Consider the following 26,606-nt stretch of genomic DNA (forward strand, 5'->3'; position numbering starts at 1 on the left):
AATGCCAAGATCATTTATACTGCTTATCCTTTTACCTCTTGGTTATTTATTTTGTGTTTAAAATATAAATAATTGCTAATCCTAGAGAATGTAATTGCAAACCCTCTTTAATGTTAAATGGAAGTCTGCCTGCTATGCTCCATTCATAACATATATCCAGATCTATTTGTAATTTTAAGGCATCATAGCAATTAGTAATTTCTTGAAATATCTTAACATCATCTGTGAACAACAAACACTTCAAAAATTGTATAAAATCCGGTAAATGATGTATAAACAATACAAACAATGAAGGTACAACCAGAATTAACATCAAAAGCAAAAGACTTTGCTTGAGAATATGCAACAAACTGTTTCCTGTAAGATAGGTAAGAAGTGACAAATTTTAATAATCTGAATGAAAACCCAAAAGTTTACAATGTTTGAAGAACATGATCTAACCTATCAAAAGCTTCAGAAAAGTCCAAATAGGTTATATTGCATCAACCATTGAAATCAACATACACTGAACTAATTTCATCAAATTAGCTGACGATCGTTTTGGATAAAACCCATGTTGATATTGTGATAAATATGGTTTGACATTGCAAAAGATACAAAAATATAAAATATGTTAAAAAATTCTGGTAGGAGCACAAATAACAGAATGGTCAAAAGTTATCTATTAATGTATTATATCACAATTTGAAGATGGGGGAAATTCAATTCAATTTACACAAGTCTGGGAATATCGTGAGTTTTTTTTAAATTTAACGTTTTAAATTACAATTTCCTTTACGTTGGACCAACACAGATAGGTCTTATGGCGACGATTTTACAATTAAAATATAATAAAATATATAACGTACACAGTGGCAACATTACTAACTCTGCACATCCCTTTATTAAATGTGGTGGTACCCCATTACGACTACTTGACTTCCCAGGTTTAAATTTGTTGTATTCATTTTCTCATCAATACATTTTACTGTTAAAATACCAGACGTCATTAAGTAATCTGAATCAGTTATTGCTAGGGACCTGCGTTTTTAGTCTTTTTTTGTTGGTGGAAATCAGGGTTATTTCTGAAGAATTTTGCGTGATATTTTTAGAATTTCGTGTTAGTTTTAATAATAGCATTACCGTATTTTTGGATTTCAAAGGCATAATACTAGCCATAACATAACACAGGGAGAAAATAAGACTGTTACTGACCAGCTTCTTAAGCAGAATGAGACACGCACATGAGTTGAGTTGATGGAGTGGGAGAAGTTGACCTTGTAAGACTCGTGGACACGATGGTCTATTCTGGCAGTGAAAAAACATTTCTAAAAAGTTAAATACTGTGAATTCACATTATTATGCTTATAAAATTGATTAAGTTGACATATTCCCGTTATTTTCTCATTTCATTTTATTTCGCAAAATAAATCTGTCGAATTTTCAAATTGTTAACGTTATGCCTACCTGCCAACTTTTGAAAAGGGCTATCAGTAAAACTCAGGTGCGACAAAAAAATCTAACAATTTTTACATACCCCGGTTTACAACTAATTATCCTCATGATTTTTTCTGTATTGAAAGTTATTCATATAAGAAATAACAAAGGTATTTTTACTGTTCCACCTATTCAATACAACACACTGTTCTGTGGTTACATTAATATAAATAGCTATATAAATTAATGGTACATGTTTTGCCCTTACTAGAGGGCATCTTCAGCCTTTTGTCAAACTTAAAATGCTAAACTTGAATATTCAATAAAAATGTGAAACAATTAACATTGTAAAGCTAAAACCAGAATAGGAAGTCATTTGAAATATGGACAATATTAAATTAAAACGTGATGATAAAGTAGATTATAAATCAATGTCAGTCAAAAACTATGCTTCTGAAGCTAAAACTCTATCTTCATCTTTTATGAGGTGTGATACTTGTATATTTTCAAGCATGTAATTCCAATATAATCACCAAAGAATCTTGCCCATAGTTAAAATCTGTGTCCAAACTGAATAAAAATGAGCATTTGTAGAAAATACAACTTTGTGCAAGTCGTGAAATCCGCATTTGGTGCGTCGTAAATAATAATGGTTGAGAATGCAGAGTTTGTCATAAGAGACATATAAAATGAGATATTAGCTGGAATTGTTGCTAAAAAATATCTAAAAGGTGAAATGTAGTTATATTGGACGTAAGGCCCTTCGTAGAGAATATCTGATAGTTGAATGGGACGTCATTTCTCTGGAATGAAACGAAACGGAAAGAAATTTTAAACTCCTGGAAAAGTTAAAAGGTCTTCCATTTTTACTGGAGTAGAATTGTTACTTACATGTATGTGTAGATGTTATATACGTCCTCCCGTTATAGCAGTGTTAGCTTGTCTGTTGGTCCTGCTTCTAGTGTTATATCTATGTGGCAGAGGCGGTGTGAAACTTGCAGGGGAAGGGGTGAGGAAACACAGGGGGTAAGAGGGGGTAGGTGGAGCTTTATGCGTCAGAGCTGTTAAAGGACAGGAGCCACTCTGATTGGCCGGAGCGGGTCTGACACTTGGAGAGCTGGAGGGAATCTTTAAACCTATAGAACTGAATATAAAAGGGGATTTATTTTTACTTGTTCTAACCATATTCAACAAATCGGGTGTCACTTCATATAATGAGCTTTTTACGTCCGTGACATCATTAAGATTTTTATCTTTGTTATAAATCTGATCCAAGAAAATATATAAACTTTCTAGTTCATTTAAGAGTTTACCTTTTCTCATGTTCTTAATTATTGTTAAGTCCTTCTCTATCGAAGTGAACTGGTGTCCTGTCTGCCTCATATGTATGCTCATTGCCGAGTATTTACTGTATTATCCTTCTCTGCGTTGTAATGCTCCATATATCATGTAAAAAAACTCCTTCCAGTCTGTCCGACATATGAAAATCCACATTGTGAGCATGTCAATCTGTACGCTCCAGATCCCGTGTATCCGTTATTGCTATGATTGACTTTATTATGATCTAAAAATAAGGTCTGATTTGTGTTAGTTGTTACATGTTATAATTCTCATATTTTGGTCCGTATTGAATTGTACAATAAAGTCAAAGAAATATTAATATTTATTTATTCCACCTATTCAATACACAAAAAGTGATTTTAAATTATAGGGACATATTTCGCCCTTTATTTAAGGGCATCTTCAGCCTGCATCTCAATCTGAAAGTTGAAAAATCAGGATCCTGATTGTTCGTAATTGTGGTTGATTTTTTTAAAAAATAAATTACAAATGAATGTGAGGATGATGTAGGAAATAGTTACGATATTCTTAAAAATAAAGTCTTAATAAAGTCTTACTTAACTATTTCCTATTTTTATTTAAGATGGGAATATGCTGTGATCATATTGTATAATCTTTTCTGGACATAAACCTTGCCATACAATGATTATTCAATACGATCCTACTCATGTACCATTTAATTTCACAATATCTTCTTTCTTCGCAATTACAGACGCATGCACCTTCGTATTTTTTCCTTTCCATATATATTCAAGTCTATCACTTCATAGTCACTGCTTTTCTCATTTCAAATCTTCTTAATAACCTCCCATTTGTCATAACATTAAACTTCCCTCGACGATACTGCTTCTGCATTTGCCTCTAATACATACAGGATCTATTTCTTCTTTGCAATATATAGCCGTCGTCATGTCTATCAATATTATTATCTCATAGTATCCATCTAAATTTCACACTGCAGGTATTCTTCTCAAAATTCTTTGAATTACAACAATATAGCCCTTCCATATGACTTGGGATCTTATATCTATACGTAACACACTCTCTTATGGCATTAGCAGAACTATGGTTAAGGTTAGAATTCATTTATAATAATACCACTTCCTACACCAATATACATATCATTAGTCAGTTTACATGAAATAGGTTAGTTCTGTCAGTCACGCTTGGCACATGGGTTATATGTGACTTGCAACTGAAACATGGAAGTCATGAACATCGTCGTCATCAATTTCTGACATTTGTAAATAATCTGACTGTAAATTGAAGTTTTAAAAATTAATTATTGTCTGTGCCAGTAAAATTAAAAAAAAAAAAAGACAAAATGAAATTGTCACACTGATTAGACCTGTCCATAAAAAAAAATCACGTTTGTTTTGCATAGCCCTGCCAAACTGATAAGACAGTGAAGGGATTAGGGCAAGGTGGAAGGTGGGAAATGCAATGCGGCACAGTAGGTTGCTGCCTGGTTGCCACGAGCCATCGCGTGCTGCTAGGATTCAAGATCAGCTTTACCTCTCACCACCTTCTTGCTAATGCCATCAACCAGCAGGTTTTCGGTGTTCAATATTGGCATTAAAAATTGAAAGTGGCTTGTGCGGTTTTCACTACGTCATTGTACAACTTTGTAGGAATATTGTGTACTAAATTTCAACCACATAAGAATTTTACACCGAAATCCGTTCCTTTGTGAAGAGGAGTACATCAGCCACCATGATAAAGAATACTGCAATGTATTCAAAACATAGGCAAGCTGTATATAAGGTACAGAAAACAACATGATTCAATCTGGAAAAAGAGCCTAACAGTAACTTAACAGACTCTACAAGCTTCACATCTCAGATGATAACGTCTTATGAGCTACTTAACACTAAACACAAACCCTGCTTCATTTAACATGTTGGCTCTCTAACGTGCATGTGCATCGTGTGGTTCCCGCGCTACATGCCGTTGATACACACATGCGTCATTGTATATGATCCAATTTTGCTTGTGTTTACTGAACGCACAGCGATTGGGCTTTGTTCTGCTATAATGGCATTCAGACCGAAGTTTGAGTTACGTGTTTGTGTTATTGGTTTGTGACCTGTTGCTTTCCAACGTGTAGTAATGGATGAAAGTGGCAATGATAATTCTACTGGTTCTGCAAACTCCAAATGACCGTGTTGGAAGACTGGTGAAAAATTACAATGAAGACAAAATTTTCGATCTACTAGGAGCATTGTCAGTAAGTTCTGACGAAGATTTCAGTATTGATCGTGACAGTGAGAGGAGCAGTAATTCTGAAATTGAGTGTTAGTTCTCCAACACCTCGTGTTATATCTCCAGCATTAGTTGTGAATATTTCAAATTTAGATGTAGGTTGGTGACATGGAACCAGACACAAAAACAAATAAACTTTACTGGTGTGCCTTAAATGAAATGTGTAGTGTCAAGGAATGAGCCAATTAATTTTTTTTATTTGTTTACATGTGATGAATTCTATAACCTAACAGTAAGAGAGACAATAATTGCATATGCAAAGACAGCATTTCTTTCAAGTGTTGGGGAACAATCCAGAATAACTGACTGGAAAGGCGTCACCATTAGCGAAATGAAAACATTTTTAGGCCTTTTATTTCACATGGGCCTCACCTTCAGGATTACTGGAAAACCGATTTGTTGTTCAAAATGGAGTGCTTTTCTTCTCATATGAGTAGAAATAATTTTCTTCTAATTTTTTGATGCCTGCACTTTATGACGAACCCTAGACCTAGGGATCAATATCGAGTGCGACTAGTGAAGATACGACCCTTGTAAGATATTTTCACCTCCACCATTGATAACGTGTATTACCCTGGGAAGAATCTCTCGCTTGATGAACCTATGATTTTGTGGAGAGGAAGATTAGTATTCCCAGAGTACACAAAATGGCAAAGGCACAAATAGGGCATCAAGTTGTACATGCTGACTGAGCCTAATAGAATGATAATGCATGTTATTGTGTTAAGGTCAAGCAGATGACATGGGTGTAAGGGACATGCCGCTAATGTTGTAATGAAGTTGACGGGGGGGAAAACTAAATGTAGGACACTTGCTCTTCATGGACAATTTCTACAACAGTTACGACTTAGTAATACAGGTGCTAAATGCCAATACCTACTGCAATGGAACACTTCAAAGTGATAGCAAAAGTAATCCTAAACAAGAAAGCAAACTTCCGAATGATGAACACATATCCCAGCATGCTAATGATGTCATTGTGACTAAGTGGAAGGATAACATATGTTCTTTTCATTTCCACAGAATTTGAAGACAAAATGGTCAACACTGTGAATTAAAAGAGGTCAAACAAAGAAACAGCCAAAAGCAATAACGTAGTATAATCTCCTGATGTATGACGTTGATCGGCAAGACCAAATGCTCGCATATTATCCCAGTTAAAAGAAAATTTATTGGTGTAAGAAAATTGGAGTGCATATCTTCCACATGAAATGAAATGGCGTATGGCTTTTAGTGCCGGGAGTGTCTGAGGACATGTTCGGCTCGCCAGATGCAGGTCTTTCTATTTGACGCCCCTAGGCGACCTGCGCGTCAGGATGAGGATGAAATGATGATGAAGACAACACATACACCAGTCCCTGTGCCAACGAAATTAATCAATTATGGTTAAAATTCCCAACCCTGCCGGGAATCAAACCGAGACCCCTGTGACCAAGGGCCAGCATGCTAACCATTTAGCCATGGAGCAGGACATCTTCCAACTGATTCTCATCAATGCACATAATTTATTCTCCAGGTTTTCCGGAGAGAAAATTTGTTTGTATGACACTGTTATTCGACATCTCCTTTCTTCATCAACAATACCAGCAATGAAATATGTGCCACCGAAAGTGACAAACCACCTTCCAGCTAAACAAAAAGTAAATCCAAAAGGCAAATCAATAAGAAAGCGATTTACCATATTTCCTCGGGTATTAGACCCCCTGGCTTTTTGACACAAAGAAAATAAATTAATAAAGCTTGCATGTAATAACCCTCAATGTAATTTGTCAGAGAACAACAACGATTCCGCTTTGAAGCAGGTACAGGCCGATGACGTCGCACAAATTTGTGAATATTTTCATTCGTCCATCCCGCACAATGAAAACACGCATCAAAGTCATGTGGTATGTCTGTGTTTTGTAGTTAAGTAATGTCCGCCTCTGTAGCATACTGCAGCTCCGATGACATCCCATTATTTGTATTGAAAAGGTGGACCCTTTTAAGTTTCCTATCTTCCATTCTCAGTTCAATACGGACAAAAATGAAATTCTTAGATTTAAATGACATCCCACAAGTAAGTATTGTAGTTTCATATGTCTGACCCGTGCATTGCAAGCATGCATCAGTCATGCGATATGTCTACGTACTATAGCTAAGAATGTCCATCAGCGTAATGGTTAGCACAATTAGCTGCTGTTCTCGGAGACCCAAGTTTGATTCCCGGTACTGCTAGAGATTTAAGAATAGCACAAAGGTTGATATGCAGTAAAATGGTACATGCAGCTCACCTTCACTGGGGGCGTGCCTAAAATGAGTTGCACCACTTCAGGATGAGGACATACGTTTATTTTAGTTAAGAAATATTCACAGTTGTTGCTATTAAGATAGCGAGTGAGATAATTAACAAAGTGATCGTTTAATATCTCATAACTCAGGCCAATTTATGCAATTTTTGGAGAGAAGTAGGTTTAAAACATATAATAAAAACAATCCACTAATAACGATTATTTTACTCATCAACGTACCTAACAAATAATAATAAATAATAAAACTGTATGCCTCAAAACACCTATCAATGAATGTCAAACTAAGATATAATTCAATAGACTGTCAGTCCTCTACGCAGCAGAGTGCCTACCTCTAACCAAGAAGACCCCACTAGGAGCCCTCGAAGTAAAAGAAAAGAAATGAAAAGGCGTATGGCTTTTAGCGCTGGGAGTGTCCGAGGACAAGTTCGGCTCGCCAGGTGCAAGTCTTTTGAACTGACAACCGTAGGCGCCTGCGCGTCGTAATGAGGATGAAATGATGATGAAGGTGACACAAACACCCAGCCCCCATGCCAGTGAAATTAACCAATTATGGTTAAAATGCCCGACCCTGCCGGGAATCGAACCTGGCACCCCTGTGACCAAAGGCTAGCACGCTAACCATTTAGCCATGGAGCCAGACGAAGTAAAAGAAAGGAAGCTCCTGAGAAGGATATTAGGAACAACGGTCCTATCAGATGAAAGGCGATGGTACAAACCAAACTGTGAACTCTACGAACACAAAGAAACCCTTACAGATTCCATTAGAAGAAAACAGCTGGCTTTCTATGGACACCAGCATAGAATGGATCCCCATAGACCAACCTATAAAATCTTCAAAGTAAGCAAGGGTAAAGCCACTGGATAGCTGTGGATCCAGCAGGTAGAGAAGGATCTGGCAGAACTAAAAAGTAATCCACACAATTCAAAGACGAAGACAAATATTGCTGGCTTCCCTGTGCAAATGCTTTTTTATATTACTTTACTGTTTGCATTTTTTAGATGCCTTGTACTTGGACAGAAAGTGCCCGACGCCCTAAAAACATTGTGGCTTATCAAACTTTCCTATGACAAAGGGAGGAAGTCTCCTGCTTCCATGAGCATTACAAGTTTCAACACAGTACAACGACCCCCACCCTTGTACGATTTCCCAGCTGGCGCTTCTCTCGTTTAAAACTTGAAGTCCGTTTGGGCTTGGCATTTTTTTTAAACGGTGGAGTTTCACCGACAATAACAATATTGTTTGGTGCATACGAATTGATTATACGAGCCACTCTTTTTCACTAACTGTTGGCATCGCCAGTGTTCGCAATTTCTGCTTCTCCGCACACTGTCTGCTACATGATGTTATGGTGTTCCTTAAAACACTGAATACAAAAGACTTACGATTTCACTTGAACTTAGGAAGCACACTGTAGACACATCGAAGTGAGTGAAAGTGCGGTTTGCTACCCCTGTACGCTTCAGAAGACGCGTTCTATCAAGACACGGATAAATTTTGAATAAAAAACAAAAACAGATCAGATGTAAGGCTTTTCAGGCATTTGCTCTATCAACCAGCGTTTCGTCTTAGGTCTGACACTAGACTGATCAGAGTGGGATATGTCAGACCCTACCCATTGACGCTGGGGTGTATGCAGGTGAACTTATCAGAAGCCCTATATAAGAGGCACAGTCTGATAAATGCATCATCATCATCATCATCATCATCAGTCGTTGTGCTCATTACTGAGCGTTGTGACCTCATAACTCCATCATTTCCGTGTTTCAACCTTGACAAGATGTCTCCATCCTGAGCGGTTTTCACATTTCATTAATATGACCTGAAGTGGTAGCCCAGTGATCTTCTTCGCCTGATCTATCCACCTGCTTGCTGTTCTTCCTCGTGGTCTGCTGCCTTCAACTTTGCCTTGTAAAATTACCTTTTCCAAGTTCTCTCCATCTCATCTTAAAATGTGGCCAAGGAACTGGAGGTAACGCTCACTCACACGGGAAGATAGGCGTTTCTTGACGCAGAGTTCATCCAGAATGGAAACATTAGTTCTTCTTTCTGTCCAGGGTACACATAGCATTCTCCGCCAACATCACATCTCAAAGGCATCAATGCGCTTTTTGTCTTTACCATTCACGGTCCAGGTCTCACAGCCGTACAAAAAGACGGAGAACACTAGTGATTCTACCAAGCGCATCTTCGTGGCCTTTGATATTGCCCGGTTCTGCCAGATCTTAGTAAGTTTAACCATTGCAGCACGACCTAAGACAATATGTCTTTTTACCTCTTTATCACAGCTTTCCGTGTCATTGATGACAGACCCCAAGTATACAAATTCCTTAACTATACACAGGTCCTTTAGGTATCCCATAAGTTGGATTTGACCTTGCTGATCAACTACCATTAGTTTGGTCTTTTTGATGTTTATCTCTAGACCATACTGAAGACTAGTGTTCTTCAACCTTGTAAGCAGGTCATGAAATTCCTCTTCACTACCAGCGATGAGGGAAGTGTCATCTGCAAAGCGCAGGTTATTAATTTTTCTGCCACCAATTGAAATTTCATCATTCCAGCCACTGAGAGCTCTTTTGATGACACACTCTGCATAGATGTTGTAGAGTTGAGGTGATAATATACAACCTTGCCTTACTCCATTTGTCACATTGAAAATGCCTGAGAGATCGCCATCCACCTTTATGGTTGCTGCGTGGTTTATCTACAGGCTTTTCAGTAACAATTTTAAGTGCAGTGGAACCCCAAATTCCTTAGCACCTACCACAACTTGTCCCACATAACACAATCAAAGGCCTTTTTGTAGTCCAGGAAGCAAATAAAGGCAGGGACACAAAACTCGCAACATTTCTCAATTATCTGTCTCGTGTTCCTTTACCTGCAACAAAGCCTGCTTGTACTGCGGATATCTGAGGTTGCAGGAATGGTTTTAGGTGTTGATTTATTATGTAGAGCAGAACTTTGCTTGCATGGGATATTAATGCAATAGTACGATAATTGGAACAATCCCTTATAGACCCCTTTTTGTGAAGAGGGATTAGTATTGATGCTGTCCAGTCCTTGGGCCATTCACCAGTTTTCCACACCATATTACATACCAAATGTAAAACACGCATGCCCTCCTCCCCCATCACTTTCAGCATTTCTCCCGAAATACCATCCATACCTGGGGCTTTGTTGTTCTTCAAATGATTGACAGCATTCACAATTTCAGTGAATAAAATATCAGGTTCTTCGTCATACCTCATAGAAATTTCCTGTTCGGCAGAATTATTTCCTTTGCAATACAGCATTTCACAGTATTGTTTCCACCTCTCTACTGCTTTGTTCTTATCAGTAATAAGGTTGCCGTCTTCATCTTCAATCACCCATGTGCGTGGTTTGAACTCACAGGTAATGCTGTTGACTTTTTTAAAAAGATCACGTGTTTGATTCAGCCTATGATGTTGGTCTATTTCATCACAAATACTGGTGAGATACCGTGTCTTGTCAGTTCTGCAATTGCGCTGTATTTCACAGCAAAGTTCACTGTATGCTTCTTTGTCTTGCTTGGTTTGAATGCCACGTTTCTTCAGTATGCTCCGCTCTTCTATCAGCAGTAGAGTGGTGTTCGATATCCAGGGGTGGTTAGCTTGGGAAGAATTAGTAAACGGTTCAGGGAGAGAAGAGTTAATGATTGACTTGAGGTTATCCCATGTTTGGGAGGCTGATCCTTCCTCCTGTACTTGCATACAGGAGATAAAACTCCACAATGGAATTATTGCCTGCCTAGCAATTCCGAATGGAATTTTGAATTTAAATTACTCGGTAAAATACTACTTTTTTTAAAACTTAAAGGCAGTTTTGAATTTAAAATCTGAATTTCGGTAATGGGATCGACATGGTTCTTCGAATTACGAATTATCCGTATTTCAAATCAAACAAATTAAATAACGTGCAAAACCATACCTCCTGTTTCTGGGAACGAGAGCTTCTTCGAATTAGGCGTGATTTTGAATTAACCAATTTTGAATTATCGAGGTTCTACTGTATTCTCATACTTTTGCACATACCACATCAAGAATCAAGTGCAATTGCAGAGGAAATGTATTTCTTAAATGAATTATGCATGGCACAGATTAACACAACTTCTTTGTAACAAGCAACAGTTGGCCCCTAGTGCAGTGTTGCCACATATCGAATACTCTGGCCTGTTATGAAGACGGCCTAGTGTAAATTTATGTGCCAACATGGCCCTTGACGAAATGGAATGGCAGTGGTGAAGCCATGAAGCACACCATGTCATTGGGTGAGAAACATTGATGATTTTTTTACTATTGGCTTTATGTCGCACCGACACAGATAGGTCTTTTGGCGACAATGAGATAGGAAAGGTCTAGGAGTGCGAAGGAAGTGGCCGTGGCCTTAATTAAGGTACAGCTTTAGCATTTGCCTGGTGTGAAAATGGGAAACCACGGAAAACAATCTTCAAGGCTGCTGACAGTGGGGTTCGAACTCACTATCTCCCGGATGCAAGCTCACAGCTGCGCAGCCCTAACCACATGGCCCAACACGCCCAGTAAACATTGATGAACAAGAATAATAATGAATATGGCAGAATTCAATACAAATATAAATAATAACATACTTACGAAAAACAAACCAATATATTTTTGAGCCTTTTTTAAATATGCAAGTTTTAGCATAAATACATACACTGATAAATACTACAACATGAATTACTTTTGTACTTAATAATAATGTTATATTTCTTAATTCATGAAAATGACTACCCTTTTATATCAGTCTTCAAATTGCTTACCTGGCTCTTCCTTCCATGGGCTGACGAACCAAAATCTGCACAGGTCCTCGAGCTCGACTGTGGATCTTGTCATCCACCATATGTTTCAGTCTTTGATAGTAAGTTGGACCCAAGAAGACCTGAGCATTAATCTTACGCCCAGTGTGACCATTGTACATCACTTCATTACCTCTCAGCTGGTACCCATATTCCTGCAGAAGTGTTGAGATCTTCTGCACATTCACAGCATCGTTAAATGGTGTGGCATCACCAATTTCACCCTTATTGGAGGAGACCTATAAAAGATTACTTTTAGTCTCCAACATGGTTTGGATTCACTTAGCATTTCAAGATTCATATATTCACCACAGACACTTACCTTGCCCTGAAGGCACTCGATCAAGTGACCAATTGTCATACGAGATGGAATGGCATGAGGATTGATGATAATATCGGGAGAAAGTCCTTCACATGTAAATGGCATGTCCTGAAAGAAAACATATCAGTCACAGTTAATCTCACATATGTATAGTTGCTCAAGAAAAGAATGAGCGCAAGGTATTTTATGTTCCCTGCATTCATATATTATGAGAATTTTAATCGTTATCAAAATATAATTCACCTCTCAAGGTGACCGGCTGGAAAAAAGAGAGCACAGGATACTAAGAAAAATCCTAGGTAATAGATGGGTTGATGGACAATGGCGAATGAGACGAAATGGGGATTTGTACAGCAAGACAGAACGTCTCACAGAGTCAATTAGGAAGAGACAGCTACTATTTTACGGTCATCTCTTGGGGATGACTGATGATCGACTAACAAAAAGAATACGGAAATTTATTCAATCTAAGGCAACAAGGCCGAGATGGCTCCAGGAATGCGAAAAAGATCCAAGGCAGATTGGTATTTCAGACCAAGAAATTCCTGACAGGAACTCATTCAGAAGGTTGGTGAACAACTATCAAGGTTTCAAAATGGCATCAACTTCCAGAAGACGGAGAGGACCTTTGTCTGAAGAGCAAAAACAGACACTGGTCGCTGGGCTCAGAAGATACTGGCAGGAAGTCCAAGCTGGAACAAGAACAAGACCTAGACACTAAAATGAAGTTGGTTGTTACCATGCAGTCCATAGAGGCCAAACTCGATGTATTAAAAAAAGAAAAAAAAAATCACCACTCACAGACATATAAACCCTGTGGATACCCACAATAAACAAATCTATAGGTTCAATTGTTTCTGAAAAAATGTACCTGCAAGTAACTAACACAATACCATGCACTCATTTTCTTTTTTAGCAACTGCACATGACAGCATATTTGTCCTAAGTTTTATAGATTACTAGCTGTTGTGTAACCCATTGACAGGTTAGTTTTTGTAACTGCAGCAATAATATGATCTAGCAGAATAGGGAGGCAATGAAAGAGACAGACCATACCTTAACTAACAATAGTCAGTTACAGTAGTTATCCGATTGTAAGCTGACCTATTCCTACTTTTTCCTTGGTTGGAAAATGCCCCTTGGCTAACAATCTATATTGTTAACACGGTTGGTAAAGTAGACTTTAGATGTTGATTCCCATAGGGAATCTGAAATATAAATGGTCCGTTATTGGACATTATACATTTTCCAGCTAACTCATTCTTGGTTGCCAGCGTTTCGCCCTCGTGTGCTAGGGTGGGCTCATCAGTTGGTACCAAGCACACCTACCAATACGCTGGCTAGTGCATACCGTGGAGGCCACTGCGTAGGCTAACTGGAGCCACCGGCAGTGCCAATGCACTTAGAGACTTTGTCTCATTACCAAAAATTGATGCCTGCTTGGCCATCAGATGATATAGATGATATAGATTAAACACTGGCAACCAAGAATGAGTTAGCTGGAAAATTTATATATAGATGATATAGATTAAACACTGGCAACCAAGAATGAGTTAGCTGGAAAATTTATAATGTCCAATAACGGACCATTTATATTGGTATAATTAAAGTAGACTTTATCGATACAACATGAAGAAATTCCAAAAATAATGCCAGTAGCTGCCATAAGTAAGTTTCTTGCCATCATGTATAGATTCACTCCCGGTTTCATCAACAGTTGTTAAATATATGGTTTCTACTAATAAACTGTTATTTAACACTTGTTAAGATTCTTGGGTTTATTCAAAATTTTTCTGAGAAATGTTATATAGCCATACCACATTGTTAACTCTCACAACAGTTATGAACAGTGCGAATCTAGAAGGTAGTGGCAGAACCAAACAGTTTCTAAGCAAGATCCGATGCAGTTTTGTTTGACTTCGAATACAGCTGTAAAACAGGGAACGTGAAATTACCATAAACAGATTTTCTCAACATTTGAATCGCATTCCCCAACTAAGAGAGGGAAACAGTCTTTTGCAGACTTCTATCATACATTCCACACTGTTGAGGATCCCTTTGTAACCTGACCCATTACAAACCATGCTTGGATATTGGAGTTATTAAAATTATTACACTGTCATTTACAGAAAGTGGCCAGAACTACTTCCTGATTTGGAGTTAGGATCAATCACTTGAACACAATTCACAACCTCTATAGCCTCCCACTGATGTGACTTTGACATTCACTTTCTTTCAGTTGGTGTTTGTGGAGGGAACGTTACCAGCATATTTTAGGTAGCTCTATTGCCTCCAGGTGATTGGATTCTTGTGAGTGTACTCTCTATTGCACCTAAAGCACCAGCAAAATGGCACACTTCAAAGGAATCTTGAATAATTTGTTGATGTTCTTCTCCTGAAGGAAATACTAAGCAATTTTCTCATGGATGCTACTGCTGCAGAATATCTGCTAACAATTTTACTAACTGAAGTTTTTGAAATTTTAGCACTGTCATGAAACATTACATGAAAAATCGGTAATGCATTTAAAGAAATGTTCAATCTCGGACGCCCTAGACAATCCAATACAATTTTGTTTTACTTTGAATACAGCTGTAAAACATAGCACGTGAAATCACCATAAACAGAATGTCTCAACAAGAAGTTAGTGATAATAACAAAGAAATAACTGACTATGAATCTGAAGCTCTCTGATAGCAATGACTAACTAAACAACTATGACAGAAAATTAATACCGTATGCTTTGTGTTCTTTATCAATATTGTTTGTTTAAATTTTTTTCTGATTTCCCAAGGGTCGGGTTACAATCTGTGTCAGCTTATAAAAGAATAACTATGGTATTGTTAGTGTTAAGTTTTAGAGGCTTATGAAACAGTAGGCCATAATATTTTATTTTCTTCCAGCTCTACGAAATTAGGGCAATAAGGAGAAAGGCTTTCAAAACACAAACACACAGCTATTACGTTCTGTTTCCCCATATTTATTGAATGACGGTCCCTTCATGTTTGTTTTGTTTTGTTCTCATGTTGATAAATATCGTCATCTTCCTGATCAACAAGAGTTAACCCCAGAATCGTACACCGGGGCACTGAGTGTCCCAGGGAATTATTAATTTGCCGTAATTTGGTGTTCACAACCTCTATTGCCTTCCACTGATGTGACTTTACTTTGGCATTCACTCTCTTTCAGTTGGTATTTGTGGAGGGAACGCTGACCAGTGCTCAGTACGTGCAGAATGTTGTACGACCCATTCTATTGCCATTCTTGCAACAGGAAGGTGATGGGTTGTTCCAAAAGGATAATGCCCGTCCACATACTGCATGTGAAACTCAACATGTTCTGCAAGACGTGCAGCAATTTCCCTGGTCAGTACAATCTCCGGACTTCTCTCCCATCAAGCACGTGTAAGATATACGATGGGACGACAACCGACACGTGCGACTCGTCAACCCACAACTTTTGCAGAACTAATTGAACAGGTCAAACAGGCATGGAATAATGTATCCCCCAAGACAGTATTCACCATATGTATGATCGAATGGATGACAGAATCAGCACCTGCATTGTCGCCTGGGGAGGATACACCATGTACTAATATGGGTATTTCAGCATGGATCAACACCTGGTACCTCAGTACTGCTCTGTAAATGTAATACTTATACTCCATATGCACTGTTTTGACAATAAATCTTGAGTGAATTGGAAAACTCTAAGAGGGTGTACTAATTTTTTTTTCTCGGCAGTATATATGTACACGATTCCGGGGTCAATAATTGCATGGTTTAGCAGCATACAAAAAGTCATGACAACAACCATCACCAGTCTGTAACCATGACAACTGAACTATTTCTACATCATAATAACAGCCATCACCAGTTCATAACCATGACAACTGAACTACCTCCACATCAGTGATCTTGCAGTTGATGGACTTTGGAATAAAAATTTTAATTCACGAATATCTCCTCCTGAGACCCCTGTCCATTTGAATGGACATCGTCATATTCCTTCTAATATTCATAATATTCATTAATTGGCACAGAGACCCAGTGTCCAGCCAAATGGACTGTATGCTGCTGCTATCTGTTGAAGAAAATTTGAAGTATGAAACGATACAAACTATGCTGACAGTAAACTCAAGAGCTTAGGAAAAGTATTCTTCCGCTTGTGAGCACGTCCCCTGTTCCTTCCCCCTTCCCGTCTCCACCACCGCCACAACCAGCTTATTATTAACGTCGTACGTCTATCTGACAAGTACTTCATTCTTAAATACTGAAGCATCAAAAGAAATCATTTCCTTTCACATAGTTGTACTTCGATTACGTACCTTACCTATTTATTCCTTTCTTGACCATGTAAAACCTACAAATTACTGATGAATACCGAGGCAAGAGAAGCAAGGTTTATTTTTATTTCATAATGCAATCTGTGTGAGGCACATGGGGACTTACAATATAAGTACCGTATACGATTCTGCTCTCGTGCAACGACTGTCAGTAGCAGTTACTCACAGTTCAACAAGCTGAAAACCCACCTATAACTAGTCATAACGGAAGAACTTTCATCTTTATTTCACTCTTCTCACTTATTCTGTTCAATAATTTTTTAGGACTATTTCCTTATATTTTCACAAGCTCCAGACATTTGGTATTAACACTCGCATTAGCACTACCTTTGTGATTATCTTTCATTCTATATGGGTGAATCAACCATGCAACTCATATGTTCGCTCACATAGTTCCACAAGGAACACCTCCAGGCAAAATAAAGTGTTTCCAGGAATGTTGTAAATATTGTGGTCTCTTCATTCGGAAGGTAAAAACAAACTCATGATCCCCACATGACAACATTTCTGCAGATAGAGGGCAGTTACAAAAATGAAGTACAAATTATTATTATTATTATTATTATTATTATTATTATTATTATTATTATTATTATTATTATTATTATTATTTCGAGTACGCTAAGGATCCTATACCTATACCGTGTTAAGGCCCTTCCTGTTTTACTTAAGGAGAGTGCATAGTTCGAACTGAGCTGACACACAGGCCTAGTGACGAGCAGTCAAACGAACAAACCTGTTCTGTCACATAAATCTGGCATTCAGCTTAGCTTAGTTACGTTTTGTTTCACCTTCCTTATTGCCTTGATTGCTTGTTTACATAATTCAGACACTTTCTTAAAACTACATTTTCAGCAACTTTAGGGGGACGTATCGTCAGAAACACTCACGACATATACAAACTACAACAGGCCAGCATATAAGATATGGTACCCCAAGAAAACATACGAATTCCTTTAAATTCCACATGAGCCGTGTAAACACTGTACGGAGAAATGCCGGCCAATTGCGCGGGTCTTTTTTCACCACTTCTTCCACAGCCCACAGCGGATTCTCATCTCGTAGGCTACTGTAAACGTTCATAACAATTTGTTTAGATAACGTACTTAATCCCTCCCCCCACTTTTATTAACTTTAAGGGAGGTAGCAGACTTTCAGAAGTTGCAAGGGTGGCAGTCTAGATGATTGACTGATATGGCCTTGTAATAACACTCAACATGGCTTAGCTGTGTTGATACTGCTACACGGCTGAAAGCAACGGGAAACTACAGCCGTAACTAACTCCCGAGGACTCGCAGCTCTCTCTGTATGAATGATGTATTGATGATGGCTTCCTCTCGGGTAAAATATTCCGGAGGTAAACTAGTCCCCCATTCGGATCTCCGGGTGGGGACTACACGAGAGGGGGCGATCATCAGGAAGATACCGACATTCTGCGCGCCAGAGCGTGGAATGTTCGAAGTTTGAATCGTTGTGGTAAGTTAAAGAATCTGAAAAGAGAGATGGATAGACTAAAGTTAGATGTACACTGGCAGGAAGAACAGGATTTTTGGTCAGGCGACTACCGAATTATCAACACAAAATCAAACAGGGGTAATGCAGGAGTTGGTTTAATAATGAACAAGATAATAGGGCAGCGGGTAACCTACTACGACCAGCATAGGAAAGAATTATTGTCGTCAAGATAGACACCAAACCAATGCCCACCACAATAGTGCAGGTCTATATGCCTACTAGCTCAGCGGATGATGAGGAAATCAAAAGAATATATGAAGAGATAGAATATTTAATACAATATGTAAAAGGTGACGAGAATCTAATTGTGATGAGAGACTGGAATGCAATGGTAGGCCAAAGAAGAGAAGGTAATACACTAGGAGAATTCAGATTGGGACAAAGGAACGAAAGAGGAAGTCTGCTGGTTGAATTCTGCACCGATCATAATTTAGACCTTGCCAATAATTGGTTCAAACACCACAAACAACAGCTGTATACGTGGACGAGACCTGGAGACACTGGAAGGTATCAAATAGACTTCATTATGATTAGGCAGAGATTCAGAAACCAGGTATTGGATTGCAAAACTTTCCCAGGAGCAGACATGGACTCTGACCACAACTTGTTGGTCATGAAATGCCATCTGAAGTTGAAGAAATTGAAGAAAGGAAATAAGGCAAAAAGATGGGATCTAGACAACTTGAAAGAAAAGAGTGTGAGGGATTGTTTCAAAGAACATGTTGCACAAGGACTAAATGAAAAGGCTAAAGGACACAATAGAGGAAGAGTGGATAGTCATGAAAAATGAAGTCAGTATGGCTGCTGAAGAAATGTTAGGAAGGAAGAAAAGATCAACTAAGAATCAGTGGATAACTCAGGAGATACTAGACCTGATTGATGAACAACGAAAATACAAGAATGCTAGAAATGAAGAGGGCAGAAAAGAATACAGGCGATTAAAGAATCAAGTGGATAGAAAGTGCAAGGTAGCTAAGGAAGATTGGCTGTAGGAGAAGTGCAAGGATTACATGTAACTAATCTCATTATTAGACCCGTATTGAACTATGCTATGATATACTAACAATTTGTTGGTTATTTTGATCCACCTTTTCAATACAAATTTGATCCACCTTTTCAATACAAATTTGTATTGAAAAGGTGGATCAAAATAACCAACAAATTGTTAGTATATCGAAGTGCAAGGATGTCGAAGGTTGTATGGTCCTAGGAAAAGTAGATGCTGCATACAGGAAAATCAAGGAAACCTTTGGAGAAAGGAAATCTAGGTGTATGAATATTAAGGGCTCAGATGGAAAGCCACTTCTAGGGAAAGAAGACAAAGCAGAAAGATGGCAGGAACATATCCAACAGTTGTATCAAGGTAGAGATGTAGATAATTTGGTTCTGGAACAAGAAGCTGTTGATGCTGATGAAATGGGAGACCCAATTTTGAGGTCAGAGTTTGACAGAGCTGTGAGTGACCTAAAAAGGAACAAGGCACCTGGAATTGATGACATTCCCTCTGAATTAATGACTGCCTTAGGAGAAACCAGCATGGCAAGGTTATTCCATTTAGTGTGTAAGATGTACAAGACAGGAGAAGTCCCATCCAATTTTCGGCAGAATGTTGTTATACCTTATCCCAAGAAAGCCGGTGCTGACAGGTGTGAAAACTACCGCACCATTAGTTTAGTATCTCGTGCCTGCAAAATTTTAACACTTATTATTTACAGAAGAATGGAAAAACAAGTTGAAGCTGAGTTGGGAGAAGATCAATTTGGCTTCAGAAGAAATGTAGGAACACATGAAGCAATCCTGACTTTACGTCTGATCTTAGAGGATTGAATTAAGAAGGACAAGCCCACGTACATGGCATTCGTAGATCTAGAAAAGGCATTCGATAATGTTGACTGGACCAAGCTATTTGTGATTCTGAAGGTGATTGGGATCAGATACCGAGAACGAAGAATTATCTACAATCTGTATAAAAGTCAGTCTGCAGTGATAAGAATCGAGGGCTTTGAAAAAGAAGCAGCAATCCAGAAAGGAGTGAGGCAAGGCTGCAGTTTTTCCCCCCTCCTTTTCAATGTTTACATCGAACAGGAAGTAAAGGAAATCAAAGAGAAATTTGGAAAGGGAATCACAATCCAAGGAGAGGAAATTAAAACCTTGAGATTTGCCGATGATATTGTTATTTTATCCGAGACTGCAGAGCATCTCGAGAAGCTGCTGAATGGTATGGACGAAGTCTTGGGTAAGGAGTACAAGATGAAAATAAATAAGTCCAAAACAAAAGTAATGGAGTGCAGTCGAACGAAGGCAGGTGATGCAGGCAATATTAGATTAGACAATGAAGTCTTAAAGGAAGTGGATGAATATTGTTACTTGGGTAGTAAAATAACTAACGATGGTAGAAGTAAGGAGGACATAAGATGCAGACTAGCACAAGGAAGGAAGAGCTTTCTTGAGAAAAGAAATTTGCTCACTTCAAACATTGACATAGGGATTAGAAAGATGTTTTTGAAGACTTTCGTGTGGAGCATGGCATTGTATGGATGTGAAACATGGACGCTAACAGGCTCAGAAAGAAAGAGAATAGAAGCTTTTGAAATGTAGTGTTACAGAAGAATGCTAAAGGTGAGATGGATAGATCGAATCACGAATGAAGAGATACTGAATCGAATTGGTGAGAGGAGATCGATTTGGCTAAATTTGACGAGAAGAAGAGATAGAATGATAGGACACATCTTACAACACCCAGGACTTGTTCAGTTGGTTTTTGAAGGAAGTGTAGGTGGTAAGAACAGTAGGGGTAGACCAAGATATGAATATGACAAGCAGATTAGAGCAGATGTAGGATGCAATAGTTACATAGAAATGAAAAGGTTAGCACTGGATAGGGTGGCATGGAGCGCTGCATCAAACCAGTCTATGGACTGATGACTCAACATAAAGTATTTCACTTATGGCTCAAGCGTCACAGCATCAACCACGTGTTGCTCACAGCTGGAAGCCATTATGAATATTGAGCATGCTATTGCAGTGAATAATGCCAACAGTTTTCTTGGATCCATCTTCAACGTCGTAAAAATTATGTGAACTAAATAGCAATGGAATGAACTCAAACAAAGCTTAAAAGTACACAATGCAATAACAAATCTAACTCGTGTTAAATAATTATTTATTTTGCTACATACACCACCGAGAACAATAACTATTCACAGCCATCTATATATGAAATGTAAGAGATGGTAACGAACCCGAATAACATGCAACTTGTGAAATATTTTCCATATTTTCACAGCGCAAACATTTTTAACTGGTCAAGTCACTTCACCAGAATATCTAACCAAACTGAGGGAAGCTCCTGACTGCAGAAACAAGCAACAAACATAGGAACTATTTACCACTGCGGAAGCCTCTTCACTGACCAGAAGTCTGGCTAACATCAAAGGGATCGTTTAGGTCTTGAGTTGACTCTCAGTATAGGAATCATGGGCCGATTGCAGAAACAGTGTTTAGACAATGTCTGCTGTTAAACAATGTCTAAGTATGGCTACCACATTACAGAGACGTTATTTATCACTTAGACACTGTCTAAAACCGATGTTTAACCGGCCAGAAAACTGTTTAACCTCAAATATGAGGAGTGAATCACAATCAGAGGTTATGTACCATGAAACATATTTAGTAGAAGTCCGCTATAGCGAGTACGGCATATAACGAGAACTCCGCCATAACGGCTCCTTTTTTCTGTCCCTTCAAAATTCCTATATGAAACTATGTATCGTCCTTTGGTTACAGCGAGAGCCTTATCACTGATGCATCCATTATTACGAGCGATTAAGCGCGCATGATTTTTTCCGTTACCGATAGTTATGCACCCCAGCGATGATATTGCAAGCGATCAATTACCTTCGGCATTGTTCCTTGCTATGTGCACTAGCAAGTTCTCTCGTCGACATTTGAAGGCGATGTCGGAGTCGATTAGTAATACCCGTCGATTGCTGTTCTGTAAAGAAAATTTGAAATGAAGGAGAACATATTTCCGTAATAAATGCGTAAATAACATGTCCGATAACGGTTGTTAATTCGTTAAAAATTAAGGCTGACTAAACGACCGCTTAATTTTGAGGCTAAATACTGCAATAAAGTAAGAATGGGATACACCTCGAGATATGGCATAGTGCTTAATTGATCAGTAGTTTATACTTTCTCGCGTCTGGTTAAATTACGGAAAGGTTATTATGAAAATTTATAGCGAGAAGGTTATCATTTCTCCACTGGCGCTTGAAGTGTGTTTTCATCATATGTATAGTACGGTTAAGTTTGGATAGGTGACGTTGTTTGAATAAGAAAAATGAAATGTTTGCAACAAAATGCGATCGATCATCTTTCGTACGGTATAGTTTTCTCACATTGTGCCTTTGCAAGCTCTCTCGTCGACATTTAAAGGCGATGTTGGAGTTGATTAGTAATACGCGTCGACTGCTGTTCTCTAAAGAAAATTATAAATGAAAGAGGATAACACGTTTTCGTAATAAATGCGTAAATAACGTGGCCGATAGCAGTTGTTAACTCGTTAAAAATAAAGACTGAAGTAAACGATATCTTGATTTTAATGTTATATACGGAAATTAAGTAAGAATGTGATACACCTCAAGATATGGCAGAGTACATCACTGATTTCAGAGGACATTTTCATATCTTCTCGCGTCTAGTTAAATTTCGGAAAGGCTATTTACATGTAAATTTTTCGCGAGTAGGTTATCATTTCTCTACATGCGTTTCAAATACGTTTTCATAATACATATACGGTTAGGTTAGGTGACACCGTTTGAAGAAGAAAACTGAAGTGTTTGCCACAGAAACCTCTGGAATGACACCGTATTTCTCCGAATCCAAGACATTTTTTTTCTCAGAATCTCATGCGAAAACTCGAGGGTTATCTTGCATTCGCGGCCTGACGGTAAGTTAATGGATACCACTGGCAACTACTGCGGTAATCACGCTGCTTCTTTTCACACACGCACAAAACTCGTTGACATTAAACGACCGCCTCTTTACTATAGCCTACATCGCTAGCCGCGACAATCGGTTGTACGGTGCTTGTGTGTAACGTCGCTGGATCTCAGGAAATAGTGAAGAGAGTATGGCATTCTATTAGCTTCTACAAAAACGTTTCTCAAATCTGCACAATGGCATCAAAACATGCGAGCCTTCGAATTCTTAGAAAGGCCATAGCTACTCAGTGGCAGAGTTATAACGCGTCTATTGTACTCGACGCTTAGTAAAATTAAGTTTTATAGACAGCAGGAATATTTTTGTGATGAATAGTCGTATTGTAAAGATACATGGAAATGGTTTTACCGGCAAATTTTCAACAGGTTCTAGTCGATGTGATGCCAAGTTAACGGTTATTAAACACTCGGAAATGTAGAATAATTGTGCAGCCGCAAGAAAATAGGCATAGGCCTAACTAAAGCCAATATTTGTCGTTAACGTAAAGACAAAGAACTAAAAAATGCATACCGTACTGTACAAAAAAATGCATTCAGTAGTCCGCAACAAGGACGCTTTAAAGAAGTTGAAGATGAAATTGTGAGGTATGTGCACGAAAAACGCAATGGCGGAATGGCCATACCGTGGCGCAGTAAACTCATTCGTTGACTTTCAATGTCCGCGATTAGGCCCATACATCGCTAGCCGCTGAATATGGCCGAACCCGGCAAGCAAGACGTGCGTGTAGCGGTAGCCGGTTATATCTGACGCTGAGTAAAAGTAACAGGTTTATAGACATCAAGAATAATTTTCTGATGGATCGTTGTATTGTAGAGACGCATGGAATAGGTATTGCCGGCAAATTTTCAACGGGTTCGCTTCGGTATTATGATGCCAATTTTAAGTTAATGGTCTTTAAACCCGCGGAAATAAATAATACTTGTGCAGCCGCAAAAATTACGGCACGACGAAAGTTAATGTTCAGCATTTAAAAATAGTCGAAAAATGTGTAGGCCTACTGTACAACAAAGGCATTCATATGATTTTACAAAGTACTTTTGGAGCCTGATTTAAATTTTTTGAAGGGAAAAGTGGGGTTCATCTTGGATTCGGAGAAATATGGTACTATATATTTTTTAGAATGAAATTAAACACACACTTTCACGTAGTATCGGGTTTTGAAAAATAACAAACAAGTAAGCCGTAGTCTGGATACCATCTGCGGAAACGCAAGTTTTGAACAAACTGATTGTCTTTTCATACCGATTTTAATGTGCATGGTGGGTTTTCTGACTTTTATACAAAAATCTGATATAACGACAATCCGTTATAGGGAGTAATTTTTTCGCTGTTATGAATTCTCGCTATAACTGACTTCTACTGTAATTTGAATTATCACGTCGAGGCGATTCTGGGAAGAAAGGTAAGTCCGACGGCCTGTGGCCTCTCTGTGGGTCGTTTGCTGCGAAATGGCAACAATTCACTTGAAATGTTCTGGGAGGTACTGGTACAGCTTAAAATACAATGTTGCTTTTCAAGAGACTTATTTCCTGAGACTAAGGCACAGTCTGGTAACTGCTAACTTGACTACAATTCTTGGCATCCGATATATTTTATTACACATGGGACAATTTCCATGGAATTATAGGTCACTTCGACTACATACATATCAGAATAACTTGTCCCCAAGTCAGAGGGCTGTCACATACATCAACCTGGAGGGATTCACATATATTTACTGCCAAGTAAGCACAAATAATAGTGACAACTAAAGAGTAGGTTGTGTGTGGTTTCTCCTTTTTTTGGATAATCGTTGTGCTAATTCAGATATGTTTTCAGCAACTATGAGATAGGAAAAGGCAAGGACTGGGGAAGAAGAGCCATAGCCATAATAACAGCCCTCACCGTAACAACACTACAGTATAATCAAAGCTACACTTTCTCGTACAGTGGGGTGTCACTTTACTGTCGATAATAATATGAGATATAATTTCCACCGAAAGCAATATTCTTATCTGTGGGAAAGTCATGCTCATGCTTAGCCATATTTGAGTAATGTGTAGGAAAACAACAGCTGACTAGTGTTCCGGCGCATGCACCAACGATTTTCATTGATTGTAACAAGCAAAGGATTGCATTATAGATACTTCTATCTCCATTTTTGAACAAATATTTAAACTTTAAGTGATGTCTAGTTAAACACCGGCTGAACATTGTTTAAGCAATGGAAGACCTTGTGCAACTTAGACCTTGTTTAGGTAGACACTGTCTAAGGTTTAAAACTAGTCATCGTTTCTGCAATCGGCCCAATGTATTTCCATGGAGCATCATCATGTCTGGTAACTGTTCTACATTCTTTATGGAATTAAAAATACATTAATGTTCTAAAATATGTGTATTGGCCTAAAATGAAAGTAATAACTATATATTTTAGTATTTTAGTAATCACTACGAGATTTTAATGCAGTAAGTTGATGAAAATACAGATTAAAATCTACTGTATATCCACTTTATTGGACATGAAGACATGGTGCCGTTATTTGTTGTTCTGCCATAGCCTCAACTTTTACACTGTACATCAATGCTTTAGTAGCCATTGTAAGATTTTAACCCAATAAACAGATGATAAACAAAAGTAATGTGCCGGCGGTGTGAAAAGTACTCCTGCGTCACTACAAAAAACAACTGTTTCTCAGAGTTCCATGAAAAGTGATGACTGATTGAAGGGAAAAATCAAGTCATAAAACCTCACATTATCATGTGCTTTATGTAATATTTGTTCTTTTTCTTTACCAGTATGTACATTCTAACTGATTATTTTTAAATATCCATTGCAATAGCAAGTATTTGTAGCAACTATGTAAGGTGATTCCAATACCTTCTTTCCAAATTATTATTTAATTTATGGCAAACGTCTTGTATCACATTTTGTTGTTTGATGCTTATGTGCCTGTATATTTTCTTGATTTCCCTTTATTTTATGTAAATTGGTTGATATTTATTGAAAATTGATGCTTGTTTGTTGTTTAGAGGGGCCTAACATCTAGGTCATTGGCCCTATTGAAAATTAATAAGTGGAATATTACAAACTGAGAAATAAATAAGTCCACTTAAAATGTTTACCGAAAGAAGACCCATTGTCCATTTAAATGGACAGTCCTCATTAAAGCCCTTGGGCATCAACATCATAAAATTACTCCAAAACACTTCTTATTAAGCTATTTCAGTAAGTATAAACAAGTTTCATCAAAATCTCTCAACCTGAACTATGTTGGGCCTCAGGAGGATCTACA

General features: G+C 38.1%; 1 protein-coding gene across 1 annotated transcript in view; it reads right to left on the minus strand.

The window, feature by feature from the left end:
• The window catches only part of LOC136877404 (DNA-directed RNA polymerase II subunit RPB2), a 247,864-nt gene that overhangs the window by 39,584 nt on the left and 181,674 nt on the right, over nucleotides 1-26,606 (minus strand). The window contains exons 18-19 of the mRNA XM_067151413.2: nucleotides 12,471-12,578; nucleotides 12,113-12,387 (exon numbers count right to left, since the gene is read on the minus strand). Coding sequence (XP_067007514.1) covers nucleotides 12,113-12,387; nucleotides 12,471-12,578 — 383 coding nt within the window. The remainder of the gene's footprint in view (nucleotides 1-12,112; nucleotides 12,388-12,470; nucleotides 12,579-26,606) is intronic.

This window comes from Anabrus simplex, chromosome 7 (genome assembly GCF_040414725.1).
Source record: "Anabrus simplex isolate iqAnaSimp1 chromosome 7, ASM4041472v1, whole genome shotgun sequence".
Taxonomy (NCBI): domain Eukaryota; kingdom Metazoa; phylum Arthropoda; class Insecta; order Orthoptera; family Tettigoniidae; genus Anabrus; species Anabrus simplex.